A 20,417-nucleotide genomic window follows, 5' to 3' on the forward strand; every position below is an offset into this window, starting at 1 on the left:
GTGTTTACTATTTTCTAGCGCGTCGCAGTTGGTTTTTCTTGTGTTTTATTGTATCGCAGTTGTTTTTCAGAAGTCTCACACCGTTTATTTACGACGAGAGGGGCACGGGCTCCTACGCGTGGCGCCGTAACTACAGCGAGCCGGGGAGCCCTCTGCCTCGTCCAGTCCGTGTTTTGTGCAGTTGTTGGAATTTCACCTACCGCAATGGCATCTGCGCTTTGCAAAGTGTGTGGCCCGGTGCGTGTTCACGTTACGTAGGTGGGACGAAGCACGGGTCTTGTAAAGCGTCGTTCCTTGGCAGCCCGTGTTTGCACGGGTGTGATTTTTGGCGTGGAGCGGTGAGAGCTCTGCCTTTCTGTCGGATCGAAGTTTTTCTGAGGACCCTCGCGGCGTTTCGCTTCGTACCTGCTGCGCTGCACGGAGGTGCCTTTGGAGGTGGCTTGGCCTGGCTGTGCTCTGTGTAACGAGCATGTACATTGTCCTGACACCAGTTTGTGTAGTGGATGCGGACCGTGCCGTCCCAGCTGGACTGCTCAGTGTGCTGGGACAAGAAATACCGTCACCCCAGAAGTAAATAAGCTGTCCTGGCAAGAACCAGCTATAAAGCAAGAGCCCTTAGCGTGTGCTGTGTCAGCCAGAGGTTGCCCTTCTCTGTAGCTTCATCGAGGAAAATGTGGCATAAACTTGTTTGTAGAGGATTAAGCAGCTGTGAGCGAAGGCCACTTTGCGTCTGAGTAAGACTGGCCACACAGGAGTTTTACATGCTGTAATATTGTGTTTCAATTAATTGTCTCAACTTTTCCTGGACAAAAGCCCCAGGACTGGTCGGCTGCACAGATGTCAACTTTCAGATTGCAGGTATTTTGGCGTGAGGACTACTTCAAGTGCGGGAATTTCGTAATTTTTCTGTCGCTCAGGAGCCAGAATCATCTGTTCTTAGACTTAAACCAGGCAGTTTCACTTCTGGCAAGCTCCAGCCTGGGAGATTTCAGCCTCCTAAGTGAGAATAAAGAGCCGCAAACGGCTGCAGGAGCCCAGGATGGGCGCACTGGGGCCGCCTTTATTGTAAATCTTGGCTGCATCGCATCAAACTTGTGCTGCCATGTGCATGTACATGCTCTGGGAATGTTTCCATTGCTGCTTCCACCTGCTCTTCATTTACCATCTGAGGGAGGTTTCTGTGCAGCTTCTTGATCTCTCGAAGGCTTGGGGAGTTACTCTTTTTTTGCCTTACCTCCTGTGGTCTGGAAGAGTGTTCCCTAGGAAGGAAGCAGAGCGCAGCGACTCTGCTGTGCTCCTGTATCCTTTTTGCCTAGGAAATTTTAATACAGACTTTTATACATGAGAATGTTGCGTGCTGTCAGTAGGAATCAGCTCGTGTTGATGATTTTCAGTGCAAGAAATACTGAGAGATTTAACCTCAGAATTCATCTTTCTTACTGCTGCTTCTGAAGTAGATCCAGAGGAAAAAAATACTGTTAACATTTTTTGTATTACTGATTACGCAGTGCTTGAGTTATTTAATAAAGTAATTTAAAAATGCACCCCCTGGTCTTTTTAAATAACTTAGTGCTGCATGGTGGGGATCTTACTTTTACTAGGTAGTGGTTGCAGTAGTAGAAAGATGGAAAATGGTGCTGAGGTGGCACTTGAAGCAGGTTCTTCTTGTGACTCGTGCGGCTCTCCTCTAATGAACGTCATTAGCTCTTTGATACACAGCCATTTGTTAAACATGCTTGTCTAAAACTGGGACCAGCTACAGCCAATTGTAAATCAAAATTAAGGATAGAAGTTTCCACTTACTCCAGTTTAGTTTTCACACCAGATTCAGGGCTCTCTTGCTGGATCCGGATCTTCGCTGAGGCTCATCCTGCTGAAAGTCTCACGAACCACTGGCGACCCTCCGTGTGGAGTCAAGTGATGTGTAGTCTCTGGCTCGGTCGCCGGGCACTCTGTGTTTAAAGGTAGTCCATCCTCTCAGGGTTTTGAGTGCAGTTGTTTGTTAGAGGAGCAGTGTAATGGTTTCTCACGTTCCCAGTGCTGAGGGCAGACGTGCCTTTGCCCCAATCTGATTGTCGCTTGGGTTGGTGAGTGGGTTTGCCTGTCAGCTGTTGTCAATCTCTTCATCAGCTCGTTTTGCTTGTGGATCTAAACCGGGTGAGTGTATCATAGCAAAGCCCCTGTTTGGCGTGTGTTACAAACCATGAAACGCTGAACGTTGCTAGCATCTTGGTTTTTTTCCCCACCTGAAACTTAAGCTTCCGCCAGAAACTCTCGCCGCATTCCGGAGTAGAGGCTGTACCATTAGCAGTGGAGTGTGGAGAAAGGTTTGAAGGTCCAGAGTCGTGCAGGCTGAGAGGGATTTGTACTGTGGGTGGCAGGAACCTCTCGCCTGTCCAGGCTAAACCTGGACCGTCCGGGCACCATCTGTCTTTGGGGAGAATTCAGGTTTATTCTGTTTCCACTGCAGCAATTGCAGTGAGCTTCACTAGTTGCGGTGTTGTACTGATTCCAGCCCTGCTGCCTTTACTTTGTCCTAAAAACTGGTGGGGTTGAACCAGTTGCTGGTCAGACAGGCCCATTGGGAAGGTTGGCTGGAGTCGTTCCTCCTCGTGTGCTGGCAGCCCTCACTGTGAAACGTCGGAGCCCGTTATCCTTTCAGGAATGGTGCAGTTTATGACTAGGAGTAGACCTTGTGTTCTCACCAGGAGCAGTAGTAAGGGTGGAGCTGGGAGGGGATGGCCCAGTCATGAAGGTACGCCCGCTTTGTTTTGGAGATTGCCTGATGGGTTTAGCTTTATGGGAGGGACTGGTGTCTGAGGCTGGTCTGGTTTTGTGGTGGATGAGTCGCCTGCCAGACTCCAAGGAGTCCCTTCTATGGACCGAAAATGGGGAGATGGAGGCTAAATTTGGCGGAGTGCGTGGGAGAGCGATAGGCATCCTGATGTGTGTTGACATTTTGAAGTCAATGCAATACCATGGATTTTTTTTTTTCTTTTTTTCTCTCCTGTAAGAAAGATGTAGCTGTGCAAACACTCTTAGGACGCTTCAGATGGAAGGTGTATTCCATCCAAGCATTGGCTCCATAGGACTGAGAAGTCCAGTGTCTCCTTTTCTCCCTGTTTTTCATCCTTTCTTGGAGACCATGCTGTTTTCAGTGGATAACGAAGCCCGTTTTTGTGCTGGAGGATGAAAGCTGGTGTCTCCTCAGTAAGGAGCATGGCGAGGTGCATTCTGCTCTTGGTGCTGGGCTCGGAACCTGTTTCCTCACTCGCATTATTTTGGTTGGGTGTCGATTACTTTCTGCCTCTGTGAGGCTGTGCGTAAGGCAGACGTGTGAATTGTTTTATCCGTTTGCTCTGTGTGCTGTCTGTGTTGCCTATAAATAATAAATGGATTGCTCAGATGCTGCAGACTGATAGTGACTTGGAGGGTAACTCAACTTTTTCAGTACTGTTACAAAATTCTTCTGACTTCAAATAAATAAGCAGAAAACCGTGAAAGCGTGTTTTCGTTTCTGGAGCGTGCCTCTTGCTTGTAACCAGCGCGATCAAGAAATGCCATCCAAAAGAAACTGAGTCCCTCCCACTGTTTATTACATAACCATCTAATTAAAGTAATCAAATGGGGATGACTTCGAGGCTTGGAAAGCTTCCCCATAGTCTGGGTCAAAAATTCTGGCAAGACCACACCCCCAGAATCTCCACAATTTATTTACCTTGTGACATCCTCTGGAGAGGAATGGTGTGTAAATTAATTCTTTTCCCCATAAGTTTATTTTTGGCGTCAGCCATTAGGGTGTCCTGCTGCTGCTTCTGCAGCCGCTTTTCTTGGGCACAAAGGAAATCTTTTTAACTCCTGGTTTCCCTTCGGAAGGAGAAGGGACTCCAAATAGTGCTGCTCCCTTTCCTCCCTAGAACGAGGTAGCTGATTCGAAGCTCTTGTCCTAGTTGCTTTGGGTTGCAAGTTGTTTTTCCAACTTATTACTTCTCCATCGTGAGTATTCCTGGCAATTGGGAGGTAAATCAGTAAATTGGGTCTCTTGCTTGAGAAGGAAACGGTGTGTGTTCCTGCGATAGCTGTAATACTTCAGCCCCGATAACGAGAAGCATGTGTAGATGAAGGTGGTGGAGAAATGTGAAAGACATCTCAAGTACAAAACGTAGCAGCAGACAGAAACTCATGGTCCATTTTCCATGTATCGGATCCGTGGTTGTGCATTGCAGGAACTCTAAAAACTTTGAATTCCCACTGGATTTGCACATCGTGCCATGTATTCAAAGCGGGAAAAGCCCCACTTGAGCGCTGATTTAAGGTGGGTGAGGGCTGGAAAACCACGATGGCTCCATCTCGGATGTTCTCCAACTGGGAAGCTGGAGATTCTGGTGGAGCAGTACCCCTGTGTACATGCCCCTTCCCAGACTAAGACAAAGGGGAAAAACTTGTGCTTAGTAAGAAGAGTATCGGCAGATTCACTCGTGTATGGGATTGCTCCAACCCCACTTCGTCTTTTAACGTGAGTTTTAAGTCGTGAGTGTTGAGGTTTGCCCGTGGGGAAGACAACGGAGCGCTGAGCAGGACGCTTGGAGAGCGCGGCGCCCTGCGTAACAGCTCTGTGCCAATACTGGAGAGAAAAACACTTGAGCCAGCCTTTAAATCCAGCGTGCGGGTACTTAAGACTTAAATAACTTGCAGACAAATCTCTTTGATCTAGTTGGGCTGCTGATGTACTTTTTTTTCCCAGAAAACACGAATCTTAATCCTCCCCAAGACGCAGCTGCAAGCGTAACACGTGCTGGATTTTCTGGCGTACCTGGTGCTTGGTTTGCAGAGGTGACGCTTGCTGTTATCAGGCTCTTTGCCCATTTGTTTCCAGTGGTTTTGCTGGGGAGTTTTTCCCTCTCGCCTGCAGTCTTTTGCAGGGCAGGCAAGCAGGCGTGTTCTTGAACCACTGGAAACTGTTGGGAGGGAACCTGTCTTTTCCTTTTTCCCAGTTTCAGGTGCTAAGGGGAGCAAATAACCCGTTCTTTACTGGTGCTGAACTGAGCCTCGCCGTACTCTGTCACCTCAGATGCCCCAACTGGCACCACAGGGTAACTGGAGATGCCCGTTTTTGTGAGCCTGGAGGAGAATCCCCACATGCTTCCCCTTGTGAATGCAGATATGGGAGTTGACATCAGTTGCTGCGTTCAGCTCTGGGGTCCTGTCGGGGTTTCGGCCGCTCTGGCAACTAAACCCCACACAGCTGCTCGCTCATCCTCCCCTCAGTGAGGTGGAGAGGAGAAAAATGTAATGAAAGGGCTGAGGGTCGAGACAGGAACAGAGGGAGCACTCACCGACCATGGTCCTGGGCAAAACAGACTTGGCTTGGGAACAAAACAAAACAATTTATTAACAGTTATTTGAGAGGATAAAAAGAAACATTAACAGTTAGTGGAGAGGATAAAGAGAAACAAAACCAGATCTTAAAAAAAAAACACTTTCCCCTCCTTCCCCTCCTCCCCCAGCAGCGCAGGGGACCCAGTTCAGGGGTCCTGAACTGGTCCTGCGCAGGGGGAGCAGTTCATCCCACGTTGTTACTGCCACTCCTTTCTTAAAGGAGGAGGAGTCCTTACACCCTTTTCCCTTGCTCCAGTGGATCCCCTACCCACGAGGAAAATCCACAGACTTCTCCAGCTTGAGTCCTACCCGCAGGATGCAATCCTTCCCCATCGGATTGCCCCAGTGCGGGCTTTTATCACAGTCTCGTATTCTTAGGGAGTTGTTGCCACTCGCTCCGGCGTGGGTTGTCCCACAGGCTCTAGATGCCTCTCTACCTTGTCGTCCCATGCTCCACGACCTCTCTCAGGCTCAGGCATCTCTTCTCCGAAGTGGCTTCTCCATGGGCTGCGAGTGGGTCTGTGCCCCACTGAGTCCATCCTGGCTGCAGGGAGCCACTGCTGTCTCGCCACCGGTTGCAGGGGAAACTCAGCTCCGGCACCTCCTCCCGTTCCATCTTCACTGACCTGGTGTCTGTGTAACTGTTTCTCTCAGATCTCAGCCCTCTCTGGGTGAACTCGGCCCAGCGGGCACCCCGGGAGCGGGATGCTCGCCGAGTTCCCCAAGTGGCTCTGCCGCTGCCATCCTCAGCGGGTGGCACCGGCCCGGAGCTGAGGAGTGGGGCAGCGCCCTCCTCCCTTCTCTCCTCACTGCTGGGCAAAGCACCTTTTCCAGTTCCTTTGTCCTGGCTTAAATAGGGCAATTCGCAGAGGCGCCGATTGGCTCAGCCGTGAGGGAGATGGCAGTCTGATCTGGTGGCCAGAACCGGGTCTGACCCAGTTCCAAAACCAGGGAAGTCACAGGGAGCAAATCCCCTCTTCTGCCACCAGAACCCCTTCACACAAACCCAGCACAGGTCCCCAACATCAGAAGCACATGGAGTTCCTGGAGCAGGTCCAGAGGAGGCCACGGAGATGATCTGAGGCTGGAGCACCTCTGCTATGGAGACAGGCTGGGAGAGTTGGGGCTGTTCAGCCTGGAGAAGAGAAGGCTCCAGGGAGACCTTCCAGCACCTTCCAGTGCCTAAAGGGGCTACAGGAAAGCTGGAGAGGGGCTTTGGACAAGGGTGTGTAGTGACAGGACAAGGGGCAATGGCTTTAAACTGAAAGGGGGGAGATTTTGATTGGATCCAAGGAAGAAATTCTTCCCTCTGAAGGTGGTGAGGCACTGGCACAGGTTGCCCAGAGAAGCTGTGGCTGCCCCATCCCTGGCAGTGTTCCAGGCCAGGTTGGATGGGGCTTTGGGCAACCTGGTGTAGTGGAGGGTGTCCCTGCCCATGGCAGGGGGCTTGGAACAGGATGATCTTTGAGGTCCCTTCCATCCCAAACCATTCCATGATTCACACCTCCGAGTCGCGCTGTAGCTGAGTGTGTCACACCGCCGCCCTCCCGCTCGAATCCCTCGGCCAAACGCCCTTCCGTCGTGTGTTTCTGTGGCAGTCCAGCATAACCACTAATCCTCTCTCTCGATAAAAGAGGATTACAACTGGGAACATTTGCACCTTAACGCAGCCGGTGAGGGCTGCGCTCCGTCTTTTCAGCAGGAATCCCGGGGCAAGGGCCCGCTGTTGTACGGTGCCAAGAATGCTGTTGGTGATCAGCGCGTGGTGACTCGGTCGGCAGTTGTACTTAGTGGGTTGGGAGTTCTTAAAAGGACCGTTTTGCACGTTAATTAAAAACGCCCTGTAGACTAGCGATGACTAACTCGTGTCACACTGTCAAAATGACTTCTGGGCTATGGCCAGAAGTACAGGGATTCATGGAATGGTTTGGGTTGGAAGGGACCTCGAAGATCACCCAGTTCCAACACGCCTGCCATGTGGTTCTTTAAATAAAACAAAAGAATGTGTAAATTGGCTAAGTATTACCTTTGAGAATGCCATTTATCATACGTTGTGTTTGCCAGACTCATACCAGACTACACATCCTGCAAAAAATTTTAGGGAAGAACGTTGTACCCTGTGCATTGCTGGTGGGTACTGGTAAGGGAGAGTCACCTCTGCGTATCACATCCCAAATGCATAACGTGAAACCTGCAGAGCCTGGAGGCAAGCACGGGAATGCTAAATGAGAATTCTACCTCCTGGTTTATGATTTTACGGCGTAGTTTGACTTCCAGTTTTGTATTACTGATGTGGGCCGGGATGTGGTGGCATGCCCTTACCATGGTTTTCCGAACACTGAACATGTCTTGATGTCTTCCTGGAGAGGACGGATTCCACTGTAGTACTTTTTAATTTTATGTGTTTTTTTTTTTTTAATTTGTGTGACTTGCTTAAAATTTGGAAAAAAAAAAGAAGGGATTCTGAAGAAGTGGAGTCCTTCTGCGTGTACGCGCTGTGCTTTCCCTTTGAACTACCGTTGCTCTGGTTGACACAAGGAACTGAAGAGAAGCTGCTTCGGCAGCCAGTCCAGCCCAGTTCAACTGCTGGGGTAATTTAAAAGTGGTGGTTTTTTTTTTTCCTGGAGAGCTTCATGTTCTCTCCATGTGCTGCTTCTGCTCTCTCCCTCAGAGATCAGGGGCTTTTTCTCACCTTCGTGCCGAAGCCTGAGAAGTCTTCAAGTGGAAACCACCTCATCCTTACCTTCACCCTATAGCTTCCTGCCACCGTTCAGTGCTAAAGACGTGAAGTTAAGCTGCAAAAAGGACCTGTTGCCAAGTATGTCGTGAAATGAATGTCCTATCACATCACCAAATGGTGGCTTTCAGCAGCAAGCAGGAGTTTGCATGCCTAATAAATGCGTGTAAAATCCTGTTTTGTTTCTTTCCCAGGCTTTCTGTCTGTGAAGGTTTTCCTGCGCTGTGATGTGTTTGCTCTTTCGTGCTGATAAAGAGAGCGAATTAATAGAAGGGATTTTGGTTTTATTTTCTAGAATCAGTTTTTTTTTCAGGTCTTTTCATGCTGAGACTGGTAGCGTAGGGAATTTTCTTCCATCCCAATTAAAAGGATCACTATACTAATACTGTGCCACAGGAGGACGCTGTGGAATGAGAGCTGGTTTCTGTAGTTCCTCTTGGTGCTTTGAGTTCCCGCATCTCCACCGACGTGCAGCAGCCATCCCCGTGCTGCTGTGAGCTGGCGTTCACTTCAGTCTTGATGGGAGAGGTGTGAACCAGCGTGTCCTATCTTGCCTTTGCGCAGGGTATCGGTTGTTGCTGCCGAGAGGAGGCAACGTCTCCAGTCCCAGAAAGTCAGTCCCAGGCAAAGCGGTGCTCAGCTTCCAGAGCGACACAAGCTTCACCAGGAAAAAGCCGAGTTTTATTGGATTGAGGTGTAGGCCAGCACATTGTCTCCATGAGCAAGGGAAGTTTTTCAATAGCCATGGGAAAATAGGGGTTTTCGGATTTAAATGAGTTGTTGTCATAATTGAGATGTTAATTGATCTTGCACCTGAGGAATGGTGGTGTGTCCTTATCAAACCCGCAGTGGTAATTCCCTCTAGGCACAATTTTTTACAAGAACGGTATCAAATTTATCCTGAAGGCAAATTAACGAATAATACTTGACCAGTGAGAGATGGCAGTGAAGTGTGACAGGTGGACATCATGGAAAGAGCTAAATCTCTGCTATCAGGAGTCTGAAACCTCCTGCTAGGGAGGACGGGAACATCCTCTTTCTTTCCTCGCCATGGAGGAAAGACCAGGAGAAGGTCTGGCTCTTGCTTGTTGGTAGGTAGTGAAGCTGGGAGACGGAGGCTTTCCCGCGTGCTTTCGGTTGCAAGCTGCACTCGCAGAAGCCAACGCAGTTGTAATCGGCAGGGGTGGACCTCCTGGCATCTCAGATTTCACCTGGAAGTGGTTTCTTAACCAGCATCGTCAGGAAATGCTGTGAGTGAGCTCAGCCTGTGCAAGTCAGGCCTGGCTGAGAGGTGGACATCTTTGCGTGAGATGTGGCTTCCAGGTGCCAGCCAGCGTTGGCCCAGATGGAGGAGAAGCACAGCCAGGACAGTGCCAAGAATGGCCATCTCTCCTCCTTTAGAGGTTGTCCTTTATTGTCCCCTCAACTGGAGGCTGGCAGCCCCTCTCTGATTCAGACCATCTCAGGAGCTATCAAAACCGAACCGTTTCTGACTGTGGTAGTCAGAGGGTGGGCACAAGTCTGGCAAGACTGATGGGGTTTCATAGAATCACAGAATCATGATTTGGGTTGGAAGGGACCTTAAAGATCATCCAGTTCCAACCCCCCTGCCATGGGCAGGGACACCCTCCACTACACCAGGTTGCCCAAAGCCTCATCCAACCTGGCCTTGAACACTTCCAGGGATGGGGCAGCCACAGCTTCTCTGGGCAACCTGTGCCAGTGCCTCACCACCCTCAGAGGGAAATTTTTTTTTCTTATATCCAATTGAAATCTCCCCTCTTTCAGTTTAAAGCCATTGCCCCTTGTCCCATCACTACACGCCCTTGTAAAAAGTCCCTCTCCAGCTTTCTTGTACCCCCTTTAGGTACTGGAAGGCTGCAATGAGATCACGGCGAAGCCTTCTCTTCTCCAGGCTGAAGGAGAAGGTGGTTGAAATTTGATGAAGACTTGTGATTGCCCAGAGAAGCTGTGGCTGCCCCATCCCTGGCAGTGTTCAAGGCCAGGTTGGATGGGGCTTTGGGCAACCTGGTGTAGTGGAGGGTGTTCCTGCCCATGGCAGGGGGGTTGGAACTGGATGGTCTTTAAGGTCCCTTCCAACCCAAACCATTCTATGATTCCAGTCGTCGCTCCTCGTGAAAATCATGGCGTGCGCTCTCTGGGTTTGTGTTGTCGTTGTTTCTGAATGAGGTTGGTTCTTCACGGATGGTGTAACCATTGAAATCTGCTGATTAGAAGCCACCCGTCTCAGGATGGATGTACTTGCTTGAAAAAAATGTGTAGAGGGCTTTGTGCCGGAATAGCAAAAAGCAGTACCGGACAATTTCAAAGGTATAATTGCACCCAAACAGGATTTGATTTTATTAGTAAATGGCAAATGATTTATTTTTTGCTGGATCAGTTTTCACTGACGAATTATTCCAGGCTGTCTTCGCATGCAGGGAATTTGGAATTTATCTCGATGTACAGCCGGGCGTTTGAAATAGCTTTTTACATAAAACGTTCTTACGTACTGAGTGCATAGGAAGCGCTTTTTAATCTGATTGAGTACGTGAAGCGTGAAACCTCATTAACCGAAAAAACTTCGCGTCACGTCGGCCCAGATCATCAAAGGTGTTTTAGATTCCTCCTCTCGCGAGATGCCACCGGTGCCGGTGGTGGCTGTGGCAGGCGGGCGGATGAGCTGTTGCAGCTGCAAGCCGGTGGGTTTTCAAAATAAATCGAGGTGGTGTGGGCTGCCTCCCCCACTGCAGCGGCTCTTGGGAGCGAGGAGGGCAGTGAATCCCGGCGTGGAAACTGCTCCTGCTGCCCTGAGATGGCCAAGGGATGGGGACAAGCACGAGAGCAGTGCTGAGCATCATCACTACCTCCTCCCAGCATTGCTGGAGAAGCAGCGTTTAGCGACTAAACACTCGTGAGAGAGGGCTGGAGCACCTCTGCCATGGAGACAGGCTGGGAGAGTTGGGGCTGTTCAGCCTGGAGAAGAGAAAGCTCGGGAGAGACCTTCCAGCACCTTCCAGTACCTAAAGGGACTACAGGAAAGCTGGAGAGGGGCTTTGGATATGGGTGTGGAGTGACAGGACACGGGGTGATGGCTTTGAACTGAAAGAGGGGAGATTTTGATGGAATCCAAGGAAGAAATTCTTCCCTCTGAGGGTGGTGAGGCACTGGCACAGGCTGCCCAGAGAAGCTGTGGCTGCCCCATCCCTGGCAGTGTTCCAGGCCAGGTTGGATGAGGCTTTGGGCAACCTGGTGTAGTGGAGGGTGTCCCTGCCCGTGGCAGGAGGGTTGGAACTGGCTGATCTCTGAGGTCCCTTCCAACCCAAACCGTTCTGTGATTCTATGAGTACGCACCGTGGCTCCCCTCTGAAGGGGAAGAGGAAAAGGAAACTGAGCAGCAAATGGCTCTAACGTGATTTAGAGGCCCATTTCCTAACAGAGCTCCTGGTCCACGTGGCTGAACACCACTGGAGAGCAGCAAGAAGGGGCTCAGCAGGCAGCGGCCGATGGCTGCGGCAGCCACCCCGCAGCCCACACGAGGACTAACGCACCCGGATCACAGGAGCCCCGTTGATTAACTCTCCGCAGCCGCCTCCGAGAACAAAAGTGCCAGTGTGGTGCCAGCGTGGTGTCGGTTGTTCGATGCAAAGCAAACGGCTTGTTTACAGCCGAGGCTTGAATCCATTAAAACCGCATTAAACTCCAGATGCTCGTCAGCTTTGCACAAAGAGTGGAAGAAAGGGAGGAGGTGTTGCACATTTTCTTGAAAAAGCTCCGCTTGCCAAGCGTGGAGCAGGGTTTCATTGCGGTTAAAACCATGAGGAGGGTGACCAGCTTGAGTGATGAGACAGAATTTGGTGGATTTGGGTTTTTTTTTTTCCTTTTTTTTTTTTTTTCCACACTGGTTTCGAGACTGCTGTGTTGTGCCAGAGAAAGTACTACGTGCTGAGTTCCTGTGCGGAGCAGGATTGTTGATAAGGAATTGGTACTGACTACGTGCAGGGACCAAACAGAAAATAGGCTCAGAAGGAAGAAAACAGGAGTGTTTCCATTCTTTTGAAACAAATTAGGAAATGAGCCAGAGGGCTTATTCTTGAGAGTGAATATGTAGAATCAACCCTCTCAAATAAGTCCTCTAAATTACTTAATTTAGAAAAAAAAGCAATTAAAAAACTCCAGGAACATCTGATGTCCCCTGAGCCACCACAGTTGGTTTGTCTTTTCCTTTCTCCTTTCCACATATTTTCCAGTTTGTGGAATGCAAGGGATGGCTTTGGGGGAAACGCCGTTGTAAACCTTGACAAGAGGGAGTTTGCAGGCCATGAGGCTTTGTCAGTGCCCGCTCTTTGGGTTTTGGGGGATCCATCACTAGCCAACAGGCTGCTTTATACCTTTTTAGATACCCTGTCCTTGCTGTGGAGAGCCATGCCTCTGTGGACACCAGCCTGGACCTCTACACGCAACTTTCCAGGTTGAGGTGTTGACCCCCGTGATGTTTAGGTGAAAGGAGGAGGATGAGGAGAAGCTTGGGGCAGGCTGGCTGGCTTTTTTGAGATGTGAGCTGATGCAAGCTTCTTGCCCCCTTTTCTTACTGATTACTGTGGCTTCCCGTAGCGTCTGGTTTGCTCCTGTATCATCTAAATTTAACATCTTTTCAGCAATTCAAGGCCAGTTCTTCAGAAGACATTAGGTGGGTCATGTAATGCAGCCTTTCTCCTGAGTCTCATCGCTGGGAAGGGAAACGTAGAATCACGGAATGGTTTGGGTTGGAAGGGACCTCAAAGACCATCCAGTTCCAACCCCCCTGCCATGGGCAGGGACACCCTCCACTACACCAGGTTGCTCAAAGCCTCATCCAACCTGGCCTTGAACACTTCCAGGGATGGGGCAGCCACAGCTTCTCTGGGCAACCTGTGCCAGTGCCTCAGCACCCTCAGAGGGAAGAATTTCTTCCTTATGTGTGACCTAAATCTCCCCTCTTTTCATTTAAAACCTGTGCTCCTGTGTTCCCGAGGTCCCTTTCATGTGGTGGCTGCTCTCGGAGGAGAAATATGAGCACGTGTCTGGAAGTGAGCTGTGCATGCACAGGAGAGCATAGAGCAGGCCTCCATCAAGATATTCTTGTGTCGCAGCCTTCTCCATTAGTCTTCATTCAGATAATCCATATTTTGCATCCTTTTAAGAATTATTTAATCTGCCAAAGAAGTTAGACCCAGCAGTTCTTCTGTTTATTGTTCATCTGAACAGGGTTTCAGATGAGTTAGACATTGTGTTGGGTGAGCTTCTAAAAGTGGCTGTATGATTTAGAATGCCAGCAGATAAGTGAGATGCTCGTCTCCAGCTTAAGATGATCTCGGAGGGCAGTGTCTCGTGCTTCTACAGCATCCCAGGTAAAACCGTTTTGGTGTCTAAAGGATAAAAACAAGTCCAGGCCCTGTCTGTGCAAGAGTTTTTCCAGTCATGCTGGTGTACCTCATCGTTTTTTCTGGTGTGGACGTTTTATTTTTGGCTCAGTTTAAAGCACCCATGAAGCAACACTAAACTAGAAGGCAGCAGTGGAGGACAATTTCTACAGTAGGATACACGTGGGTTTGTGGTGGTGGAGTTCTCTCTCCACGTTCACACCACAGATTACACTGCGCAGATGAGGCATTCGTTTTAATCCATGTGGTTTTAAATTTGATCTGGAATTTATGGGGTTTATGTTCTGTTTCTGTTCTTTTCTGCTGGTTTGAATGCTACGGCTTCTGCTGTTTTCGCTTGCTTTGCTCCTTCTGCACCTGATATTCTTCCAGCGATGGTGGCAACAGCCATTGATCATAGTTGACAGAACATACCACCCAAGCTGTGGAAAGAACTAGCAGGGACTGTGAGGATGAACCACTGCCCACTGTACTTGAAGAGCAGGTTCGGGAACATCTGAGGAACTTGAAGGTGCACAAGTCCATGGGACCTGATGAGATCCATCCGCGGGTCCTGAAGGAACTGGCGGATGAAGTTGCCAAGCCACTGGCCATTGTATTTGAGAAGTCGTGGCGGTCTGGCGAGGTCCCCGATGACAGGAAGAGAGGGAACATAACCCCCATTTTTAAAAAGGGGAACAAGGAGGACCCGGGCAACTACAGGCCGGTCAGCCTCACCTCTGTGCCTGGCAAGGTCATGGAGCAGATTCTCCTGGGAACCATGCTAAGGCACATGGAGAGCAAGGAGGTGGTGGGTGACAGCCAACATGGCTTCACCAAAGGCAGATCGTGCCTGACCAACTTGGTGGCCTTTTATGATGGGGTGACAGCATCGGTGGACAAGGGTCGACCAACGGATATCATCTACCTGGACTTGTGCAAAGCTTTTGACACCGTCCCGCACGACATTCTTCTCTCTAAACTAGAGAGGCATGGGTTTGATGGATGGACCACTCGGTGGATAAGGAATTGGCTCAATGGCCGCACTCAGAGAGTAGTGGTCAACGGCTCGATGTCCAAGTGGAGACCGGTCACGAGTGGTGTCCCTCAGGGGTCCGTGTTGGGCCCGGCCCTCTTCAACATATTTGTCGGTGACGTGGACAGTGGCATGGAGTGCACCCTCAGCAAGTTCGCCGATGACACCAAGCTGTGTGGTGCCGTCGACACGCTGGAAGGGAGGGATGCCATCCAGAGGGACCTCGACAGGCTGGAGAGGTGGGCCCGTACCAACCTCATGAAGTTTAACCAGGCCAAATGCAAGGTCCTACATCTGGGTCGTGGCAATCCCAGGCATAAATACAGACTGGGCAGAGAATGGATCGAGAGCAGCCCTGAGGAGAAGGACTTGGGAGTACTGGTGGACGAGAAGCTCAATATGAGCCGGCAATGTGCTCTTGCGGCCCAGAAGGCCAACCGCGTCCTGGGCTGCATCAAGAGGAGCGTGGGCAGCAGGTCGAGGGAGGTGATTCTCCCCCTCTACTCTGCCCTCGTGAGACCTCACGTGGAGTATTGCGTCCAGTTCTGGAGTCCCCAACATAAGAAGGACATGGACCAGTTGGAGAGGGTCCAGAGGAGGGCCACGAAGATGATGCGAGGGCTGGAGCACCTTTCCTATGAGGACAGGCTGAAAGAGTTGGTGCTGTTCAGCCTGGAGAAGAGGAGGCTCCGGGGTGACCTTATAGCGGTCTTCCAGTACCTCAAGGGGGCCTACAAGAAAGATGGGGAGAGGCTGTTCAGGAGGGTCAGTTGTGATAGGACAAGGGGTAATGGTTTTAAAATAGAGGGAGGTAGATTAAGGTTGGATATTAGGAAAAAATTTTTTACCTGAGAGTTGTAGAACACTGGAACAGGTTGCCCAGAGAGGTGGTGGATGCTCCATCCCTGGAGACGTTCAAGGCCAGGTTGGACGAGGCCCTGAGCAACCTGATCTAGTTGGAGATGTCCCTGTTCCTTGCAGGGGGGTTGGACTAGATGACCTTTGAAGGTCCCTTCCAGCCCTAACCATTCTATGATTCTATGATCAGAGGAACCCCTGACACAGTTATGAAGCAACTGCACTGTGTGATGAGATGGACTTTATCCTGTTTTTTTTTTTTTTTTAAGCACTTTAAATGACTTTAAAAATACTTCTGGCTGTTATCCAAGGCTTCTGGACTAAGCTACATCTACCAGGAAATGTCTCTGCAGGCATCAGCATGTCATTTGGGTTTCCTTACACCTGAAACTGTTCCGGTTGCTGAGGAAAAACAGGAATGAACTTTCCTTTTCTGGAATGTTGAATGCTCATCTCTAAAATCAGTCAAGAACAACTTTCCTTTCATCCTGTGTGCCTGAATTGCTGTTCAAATCCAAGTACGGACCCTTCGGATGCGTAACAGAGATGCTTTGCTGCCAGGGCAGCAACAGTAACAACAGGTTGGTAACCACCAGCAAAAACTGCCAGTCAAGGTGTTTGCCCACAAAACCTGACCTGTGTCAGGAATCTTGCGGGAGTAATTTGAATACATGAATAACCACCCAGGGTTTCAACACTCAAAGATGAGGCTCAGTGCCCTTCAGTGTATGTTTCTGGAGGCATTTGGAAATTTTCTGGAAGGAAAATATGCAGGTATGACAATAGCGCAGAAGTTGGAAAATCATAGAATCATGGAATGGTTTGAGTTGGAAGGGACCTCAAAGACCATCCAGTTCCAACCCCCCTGCCATGGGCAGGGACACCCTCCACTACACCAGGTTGCCCAAAGCCCCATCCAACCTGGCCTTGAGCACTTCCAGGGATGGGGCAGCCACAGCTTCTCTGGGCAACCTGTGCCAGTGCCTCCCCACCCTCAGAGGGAAGAATTTCTTCCTTAGATCTCATGGAAATCTCCCCTCTTTCAGTTTAAAGCCATTGCCCCGTGTCCTGTCACTACACGCTCTTGTCCAAAGCCCCTCTCCAGCTTTCCTGTAGCCCCTTTAGGTACTGGAAGTTCTCCTTGGAGCCCACATTGAATGAAGACAGCTCTCAGGTTAAACTAGAATTAACCCAAGTTACAACCTGGAAAGGAATTACTAGAACTTGTGGTGATGTTGTGCACGCAGCTGGGCAGACTATACCCTTTACTGAAGAGCTGTGATAGTTTATTGCCTTTTTTTTTCCAGCTTACACCTACTTTTACAGAGGCAGGAAAGCTGAAGGGTGAGGAAATCTGAGTGCCACCAAGGAAGCAAGTGAGACCATCGTACGTTGCAGCGTGTGCTTTGGACGGGAGGCGATGGAAAGAGGAAAGTGTGTAGTAGATTGATGGTTATTAGCCTGTCTTTGAATCAAGTGAACTTCATCTTTAATTAAACATGACGACTTTGCTGTTGATTGTCCCAGTCATTGCTTATAGCCAACTCTTCCAAAAAGGCCAAAATTCAACCAGGTGCCGTGCAATGAAGCAGGACGCGTGCCCGTAAAACCGAGATCGTGTTTAGATTTGCATAGTTGCCCGTGAGGAGTATTGATGTTGCTTACCCAGCTGTCCACTTGCTGACTCAGAACTGCACAGTTTCAGTCTGCTACCGATTTTTATTTATAAAAAAGCCTCGGTTTTAGTGGCATCGAGTGTAGTCTGCCCCGAATTCCAGCAGCTTTCCCTCCGAAGGAAACAGTATCTGAAGCTTCCATTGTCTTGCAGTCTTGTCTCCTGGTGAGCTAAAAGGTTACTACGCTTTGTCAGTTATATTCTGATTGTATTTGTCCATATAAAAATATATTTTTTTTTAATTTTGATGGAAATTACTTGAAGTTTTATTGCTTCATTGAGAAAAGCAGCAATATACTTGTTCAGAAAAAGCACGGTGGCTTGGGAAAGCCTGGCCTGCTGAGATATTTCATTAAGGTTTTGCTTGAAATATAGATTTGTTTTTAAATTATTATTTTTTATTCTTCCCCCATTCTTCTGTGGTGATGGCAAAATATGTTGCTTGGAACAGCTGATTTTTTTTTTTTTAAGCCAGAAATTTTCCGTTTGCTTCCATGTACTTTAGCATCTTAGTCCCTTCCTTACTGGCGGTATTTGAATTGCAGCTATTTTTGGATGATTCTAATATTACATTCTGACTTGTAAACAGCGTTGGACAACAGCAACATCTAACTCTAGCAGCCTTTTAGGGAGAATTGTGAGTTCGAGGGGAATTTGGATTTAGCCGTAACCTCAGGAGGTTCCTAACAGTCTCACAACAGGACTCTGCTGCCCTACAGGCTTGAGTTTCTCCAGCGCATGCCTAGATAGAAGACAGAAACTGAGAAACATCTGTTCATGGTCCAAGTTGAGTTTAGTTTCCCATCCATACTATTTAGGAACTTTTAGAGGATCTCTTAGTGTTTCATGGACAAGAAACTCACTTTCTTGGGGCAGTAATCATGGAATTGTAGAATCACAGAACGGTTTGGGTTGGAAGGGACTTCAAAGATCATCCAGTTCCAGCCCCCTGCCATGGGCAGGGACACCCTCCACTACACCAGGTTGCCCAAAGCCTCATCCAGCCTGGCCTTGAACACTGCCAGGGATGGGGCAGCCACAGCTTCTCTGGGCAACCTGTGCCAGTGCCTCACCACCCTCAGAGGGAAGAGTGAGTTCACTAAGTTGCAGAAGACATTTTGAGACGTGGAAACAAGCCTTTGGAAACCAGCTGGTGGAAGACGCCTCCTGTCTCCCATCTAATCTTCTGTTCCTATTTGCCCACGTGTTAGCAGCTTCAGCTGAGGTGTCCTCTGTGTTTCTTCCATGGAGCATCCCACCTTTGTAATAGTTTCTCTCTTGCCATGTCTCGATTAGTTGCTCCTTCTTCGTGTTTGACTATTGGTTAATTTGGTCAAAAGAACCCTCTTGACAAAGTGCTTTCTCCTGGTTTGGATCCCAGTGTCGCATCAGTCCTGTTATGGTGTTCCATGGTTTGGTCATGAGGATGTATGTTTTTTTTATGGTCAGTACAAGCCTGGTGGTTATTTTGCCAGGCTGAGGTGTTTGTCATGTTGATCATTTGCCCAGTGTCGTGTATTTAAGGCATGATATGGATGATAGAACCTGTTGAAAGTTTTTGAAGGATAAAACGGCGTGTGATGGCTTGCCTGAGTTCATAGAGCAGTTACCCAGCCAGGTGTCTGAGACCACCTGTGTCCGTGCTCCTTGCTCTCTCCTCCTGACAACCTGGACAGGTTTCCATGAAGTAGGTGTCAACCAAGAGCTTTTAATCCCATGGCTATATTTACAGGGTCAGAATTTGCTGGATATATTTGATTGTTCTCTGCAGCTGGTCATCTCTTTCCTTCTGCTGTTTGCCCTTAGGGTTTGGGGGAATCTGTTTTGAGGGTTGATGTCCTAATTCTTCTAATGTAGTTTGAAAATATCTTGAGGATGTGCTGTTCCACAAATATACAGTAGACACACACTGAAAATACCTGCTTACCTCCTGTCTTGTTCCTTCTGCACAGATTTATGCTCGTGGCGTGCGGTCCAGTGACGTAAGCTGCTACTTTGCTCAGTGGTTTACCACTAGATGCATGGAATAAATATGCTTTATGTGATATTTGTGCTTGGGTTGTAATGATTTTGCCTCCTTCTGGGCTCTGACCAAGTAATGCAATGGGAGTGGTCTGCAGAACGCGACTTGCTGCCAGTAAACTTCTGTACTGGCATCCTCGTTTGTGTCCTGCCCTAATGAGGCTGGAGGAGAGAGATTGCGTTTCGCCCTTGAGCGTCTTCCCCGGGAGCTAGATCTGGAAGTGGCAAATGTAAGTTCCAGCTTTGATCAGACCCTATGGTATGTAGTGGGGGGGGGGCACATAGACTTGGGGCTTAAAGATCCCTAAAGACCTTTCCTCCAGCAAAGATGACTGCCTCTGGGTGCTACGCCACGTTGTTGGGAAGTGTGGATTTTTCAGAACTCTTAAAACTTCAAGTTCCTCTTCTGGCTCCTGGTGCAGTCGTTATTTCCCTCTTGCAGAAGACCACTGCCACTGAGGGAGGTAATCTCTGTTGCCTCTTGGCCATGGCCTGCTCCCCTAGCTGGCTCAGAAGCCTTTGGCTGCCCTCCATTATGGTGTGTCAGTGTCAGTAACCTCTTCCTGTGATTTTTGTCTCCTCTGACAGTAGCTATTGATGGAAGAACACGGGGTGACCCAAACAGAGCACATGGCCACCATCGAGGCCCACGCAGTGGCCCAGCAGGTGCAGCAGGTCCATGTGGCCACCTACACAGAGCATAGCATGCTGAGCGCGGACGAAGACTCGCCGTCTTCGCCGGAGGACACCTCCTACGATGACTCTGACATCCTCAACTCCACGGCTGCCGACGAGGTCACCGCTCACCTGGCTGCGGCAGGTAAAGTCACCGGGATGCTCGGCATCGTTCACCGAACCCAGCATTCGTGCAGAGGTTGCAAACAGCGCTCGAGGGTGGCGGGTGATCTTGCCACCCCACGGGATGCTCTGGTTGCTTCCTTATTGCCCTGGCTTTAATAGCCCTTCTTCACAAGGTCTGCTGGCTGCTTGAGTCTTGCATTGCTTTATCTGCGTTGTAATACGGAGGTGCTGGGAGTAAGAGACTGGTTTGTACAATAAAAAAAGGTCCCTGGTAAGTGATGCCTCAAATAATGAAACTAAAACACCAAATATCACAAAGAGCAAGCTTATTTCGGGCCCGTCTAAACAACAGCAAAAGCCCTGCTTAGCCAGGAAGCTGACATGCTAGGCCTGTCCCAAGGGGATGCCACAAAGGGTCTTGGTGTATCTGGACTTGGAAAGTATTTCAGAATTACAAATTCCTTCCAGTGAAAGCCCTGCCAGTTGTCCTCCAGATTTGCTTTGTAG

The 20,417-nt window shown here is 49.3% G+C and overlaps 1 protein-coding gene across 2 annotated transcripts in view; it reads left to right on the plus strand.

Annotated features, from left to right (window-relative positions):
* Positions 1-20,417, plus strand: part of NRF1 (nuclear respiratory factor 1) — a 78,658-nt gene that overhangs the window by 2,272 nt on the left and 55,969 nt on the right. Inside the window, exon 2 of one of the 2 annotated variants that reach the window (XM_086609915.1) lies at positions 19,701-19,929. In XM_086609915.1, coding sequence (XP_086466041.1) covers positions 19,701-19,929 — 229 coding nt within the window. Of the gene's footprint in view, positions 1-19,697; positions 19,930-20,417 lie in introns of both variants that reach the window. The other variant, XM_086609916.1, reaches the window with a different exon arrangement.

The sequence above is a fragment of the Tauraco erythrolophus genome, chromosome 4 (assembly GCF_009769465.1).
Source record: "Tauraco erythrolophus isolate bTauEry1 chromosome 4, bTauEry1.pri, whole genome shotgun sequence".
NCBI classification, from domain to species: domain Eukaryota; kingdom Metazoa; phylum Chordata; class Aves; order Musophagiformes; family Musophagidae; genus Tauraco; species Tauraco erythrolophus.